The 4,989-nt window shown below is 35.8% G+C and overlaps 1 protein-coding gene across 1 annotated transcript; it reads right to left on the reverse strand.

Moving 5' to 3' along the window:
- Positions 1–482: 482 nt before the first annotated feature.
- Positions 483–4,709, reverse strand: nop10 (NOP10 ribonucleoprotein homolog (yeast)). Its single transcript, XM_067525278.1, has 2 exons — positions 4,510–4,709; positions 483–1,399 (listed from the first exon to the last, which is right to left on the reverse strand). Exons 1-2 carry the CDS (start codon positions 4,561–4,563, stop codon positions 1,259–1,261), a joined length of 195 nt encoding a protein of 64 aa, XP_067381379.1. The 5' UTR covers positions 4,564–4,709; the 3' UTR covers positions 483–1,258.
- Positions 4,710–4,989: the final 280 nt, after the last annotated feature.

The raw sequence follows: 4,989 nt of genomic DNA on the forward strand, positions 1-4,989 counted from the left end.
TTGCCGTAGTTGCAGCGGCTCCCACCTTGCGTAATGACGAGAATGCTGTCAATGCCGCCTGGGAAATGTGGTCCCTAAAGACCAGTTACCGATTCTTTATAGTCTAACCTGGATTTAACACTGCAGGTGTACAGATACAGTAAAAAATAAATACGTGAGAATATATACTATAAAGAGTATACAAACAGATAATGTAACTGGTAGGATAAAGTATCCATTTCATTTATCAACTCTATAACATTAAGTATATGCCACTGCATTAAGCCTACTACATTTTACACTAAAATGTAAATTTCATTTGTTTAACAGTGGCCTTTTTTCTACCTTTACCCAGGATTTCTAGGATGTATCTTGTCACCCCTTGATTAGGAACCTCTGGACTTAATACCTTACAGAAGTGGAAACTCCACCTGTGAGATGTGCATGGGGTTGCATCATTATTAATATAGTAACGCAAATATTTCAAAAACGTGTCAGAAGAATTTTTCTTTTGCAGAAGTACATTTTATTGGTAATACTTTTGTACTTTTTTTTCTAAGTGGAGGTTTGACTGCAAGACTGTTACTAGTAATTAAGTCAGTTAAGCTTGTTATGGATTGTATTGGATTTGAAAGACTTGCCAAAACAACAGTAACCTACCCAACTGAATGTGTCAGGTGAAGTGGCTTTGGCTTGTTTCAAAAAGGAGAGTTTACATATTCATCTCTAAGACAGTTATGACATTTTTTGTTGTAAAAAACAAAATCAGCCAATCACATCAAGAACTTTCTCATTGTGTCATTGTCAGTCTGTATGTTTTGCATAACGTCAAAATTAAGTGTTGTCATAAAAAAAAATTCTTAAAAATTCAACAGTATCAAAATGTAGGCTTTCAAAACAATTTTATCCTGCAAAAGACATTCTTTCAGGCGGGTTCACTTGGCGCTTCAATGACCATTGTCTAAACTAAAATATTCTTTATATTCCGGTTTAAATTTTTAATTCATGACTCATTTAGATTTTAAACAGAGACAACTGAATAGAAATGACCAATCATTTCTTCAGCATTAAAACAAAGTACTTAAATCACCACCAATGACTATGAAAAATTTGCAGTATGTTAAACAAGATCCCGTTATAGCTGATCAAAAATATGAAACAGTCTCTTAAATTTGAGCCAGTAGATTTCTGGAACAGTTTTATCTTCGTCTTCCATGAGTTTATCGATTCGATCTCCATCCATCTCTCCTCACCTATCGCCTCTTTTTCATCTCCTTTCTCACAAAATAGGTCTGGGCTGCTGGGTCAGCAGAATGCCAAAGCGTTTCTTCACTATTACTCTGTTTCGGGAGAACTTGTCATCTGGAGAGAAGCGCGCTGGGTGGGCAGAGCAGGTGGGCTGCCCATCAGGACTCACCTTCTGTTGGTGATAAAAACAGAACACAAAAAAGCTCAGTTAAATTCAGTACTTGGAGATATTAATAAACAACAACATTGTCAATATTTTTGTTTCAAAAAATCTTTTTTTAAATCTGAGAAAATGTCACAAAGGCAGCATAAGACTGTGCAAAACTGTAACTGAAATGTATGATTACCAGTGGTACATAGTAACTAAGTAGTATACATAAGTACAATTGCGATACATTTATGCTTTGTGTATATCTAATTTCGGCTACTTTTTACTTTGACTTCCCTGCATTTCAGAGGCAAATATTGTATTTCAACTCCACTACATTCAAAATGTACACACAAAATACAGCTGCAACAATGATGTGATGACAATAATGGACAAATACATTTAATCCAGTAACATCAGTCTTTGATGTGAAATTTGTCCAATTAATCTTAGTACTTCTCATACCACTAATAATTGAAATAAATTAACAAATATAAACTAGAAAAGGCAATTTCCAAGGAAATTACGTGGGAGAGCTGTTAAGTCGCCCGGTAGAGGCCGACCGCTCAGAAGCGGCTGAGAGCAGAGGCGTTTGTACGTTCAAAGCCGCAAACGCTGAAGAGAGATAAATACAAACAAAAAGAGAAAGAAGAAGATGACAAGAAAAGGAAAAAATCCAAAATCCCAGGAAAAGTTGAATTAAGAAAAGAAAAAAGTAGAAAGTAACAATGGAGGAAGTAAATAAGTAAAAAGTTGATATTTAAAGTGTAAAGAAGCAGAAAAAGAAGCAAAGTAAAAAGTTGCTATTGAAAGTGTAAAGAAAAAAGTAAGAAGTGAAAAAGCAACAACTTGATTAACAAAAGTGGAAAGAAGTAGTAAGAAACAAAGGAAAAGGTAAATATTCCCAAAGTTAAAAGAAACAAAGAAAGAAGCAAAGTAAAAAAGTTGCTATTAAAAGTGTAAAGGAAGAAGTGAAAAAGCAACAACTTGATTAACAAAAGTGGAAAGAAGTAGTAAGAAACAAAGGAAAAGGTAAATATTCCCAAAGTTAAAAGAAACAAAAAAAAGAAGCAAAGTAAAAAAGTTGCTATTAAAGTGTAAAGAAAAAAGCTAGAAGTAACTAATTAGAAATGAAGGAACCATTTTAATGCTGAAAAACTGTTGAAAAAAAAAAAGTTGAAAAGAGCTTTTAATTTGAAAGTGTGTTTCCTGTCTGTGTCTGCGTGGTAGTTTGTGTGTCCACTGTAGGGAGACTTCAAAACAAACTCATTTTAGCATTTAAATGCTAAATAATTAAAATAAGAATGATAAAAGGCTTTTATTTTGAAAGTGTGTTTCCTGTCTGTGGGTGTGTGTGTAGGGAAACTTCACCACAAAGTCATTTTAGCATTTAAATGCTAAAAAGTGGATAAAATATTATGAAAGGCTTTTATTTTGAAAGTGTGTTTCCTATCTGTGAGGGTGTGTGTGTAGGGAAACTTCACCACAGTCATTTTAGCATTTAAATGCTAAAAAGTGGATAACATATTATGAAAGGCTTTTATTTTGAAAGGGTATTTCCTGTCTGTGAGGGTGTGTGTCTGTGTGTGTCTCCACTGTGTATGTTGAGGGAGAAAAACTCAGGTAAAGTGTGTGGACACAGCTCTGAGGCTGATTACATGACGTCATGCAGCTGTGTCCGTTACCATGACAATGACTGCTGCCCGCTGCCCGCCTGCTGAGTCATGTGAGCCAAATGCAAAGGCAGGCTGGAAAAGTGCTGAGACTATGCCTCGCAAAATGCTCAAAATATGAAAAAGTATTAGTCCTATCGAAACAATTCAAAAACTGTGAGTGACAAAAGGCTTCAATGAACACACTGATGTACTTTATTTGAAGATACTCCATAAAATGAAGGCGTGGTGGCGATTTTAAAACAGCCCCCCGTTTGTGATTTGATTAGAATTTAAGAACCTCTGTTATAATGGGCTCCAATGGGAGTTTTGACGGCACTCTCTCTGCTTCTGGACACTTGGAGAAAGAACCGTCAGTCCTGTCACTATGAGAGTTACATTTACTGAAAGAAGACAAAAATACCTACATTCTGATGTATAGTTTGTTTATGTAAGATTAAAGTTGACTGAAGGAAAAGAAGGAAAAAAGTTGCTAAAAGTGGAAGCTGAAAAGTTAGAGTGCGTGTGATGTCACCCACTCTAGCTGCTCCAACATTCCGCAATACACACTAATGGAAAAGTTGAAAAAGCTCCAAAAGTTGCCTAAAACTAAAACTGCGATTATTCAAAAAGTATAAAAGATAGAAAGAAGCTGATCCACCCAGAAAAAGTTGAAAGGGACTAGACCCGTATAAACTTTAAATGAAGTTTCTACTCCAAAGTATGACGACACAAGAGGCAGATGAAAAGTGGCAAGTTGAAGGGAAATTTTAAGTGCCTTCCATTCATTTTCTATGGGAAAAAAAGTTCATAAAAAGTGAAATATAATAAAAAGTATAAAAGTTATTAATGAGAAAAGTAATACCACCCCTGTCCTAAAAGGGACCTACATTTAGGAAGTGGAACGAAGTTTCTACGACAAACCGTCTAGGACTAGATAGCGACCGAAAAACGGGCTATAATAATAATAATAATAATAATAATAATAATAAAGAAAAGGATCTCAATAGTGTGAGAGCTGTGCTTACAGCTCTCCCACTAATTAGTTCTACAAGGGGCCCTGGTGGCTCAGTGGCAGAGCATTGGAATGAGATGCAAAAGGCCGCAGGAGTTTTAAAAAAAAAAAAGGGAGATTTGAGAATGGAAGGGCATCCGGTTTGAAAACTCGGATGCCAAATCAAAATTCGGCTGTGGCGATCTCTGATGGGATAAGCCAAAAGCCATTGATCAATAATAAGTAGTTGTAGGTTTTGTGTGCGTGTGTTTGTGTGTGTCTTTGTGTTTGTGTGTACAGACAGAAAAACCTGAATTAACAAAAGTTAAAAGTAGAAATAAACAAATGAAGAAGTTAATAAGTAAAAAGTTGAAATTAAAAGTAATCAGATAATATGAACAGAGTACTTTGGTGGAGAAGCTACTTTCATGAAAAAGTTAAATGTTAGACAACACGCTAACATGTGGGAGACGTAAACGTAATGTTACCTTAAGAGTGTAGATTCGGTCCCCGTTCTCGTTTAGATAATACTGCAGAAACATCGCGATGATCCTACCGATACTTGTATAACAAAATCAAAGTATATGAAAAATATAAAAAAAAACGCCAAACGTTTGCTTTTTCTTCACGATTCAACGTGTGGCGAAGTTTTTCCTTGTCTAGCTAACTGAACGAATATCCGGTTTAAAGGTCATCGCGCTTGGCATGCTGGGAAATTGAGTTTGTAATATAACGCCTTGCTCCACCCCATTGAAAACTTTGTAGTCCACTCAACTACTTCTGTCTGATTCACATTTCGGGGAATGAAAATTTCTTTTGAGCTTAAAGCTTTATTCTGAAAATAATTAAAGGTCCACTTTTGCTGCAGCCTTGAGCTGGTCACAGGTCTGTGTCCAGCAGGTTCTCTTGAGGATTGTGTCTAACTGTCTAAGTGACGTTTGGCTGTGGTCACATGACCTAAGGTTTTT

This window comes from Channa argus, chromosome 12, assembly GCF_033026475.1.
Source record: "Channa argus isolate prfri chromosome 12, Channa argus male v1.0, whole genome shotgun sequence".
NCBI classification, from domain to species: domain Eukaryota; kingdom Metazoa; phylum Chordata; class Actinopteri; order Anabantiformes; family Channidae; genus Channa; species Channa argus.

What these genes read in the sequence shown, in the direction of transcription:
- nop10 (XM_067525278.1), bottom strand. Translation starts at nt 4,563, where the DNA reads ATGTTTCTGCAGTATTATCTAAACGAGAACGGGGACCGAATCTACACT. An exon ending in ACCGAATCTACACTCTTAAG is followed by an intron (nt 1,400 to 4,509) that starts GTAACATTACGT and finishes TATCACCAACAG; the next exon opens with AAGGTGAGTCCTGATGGGCA.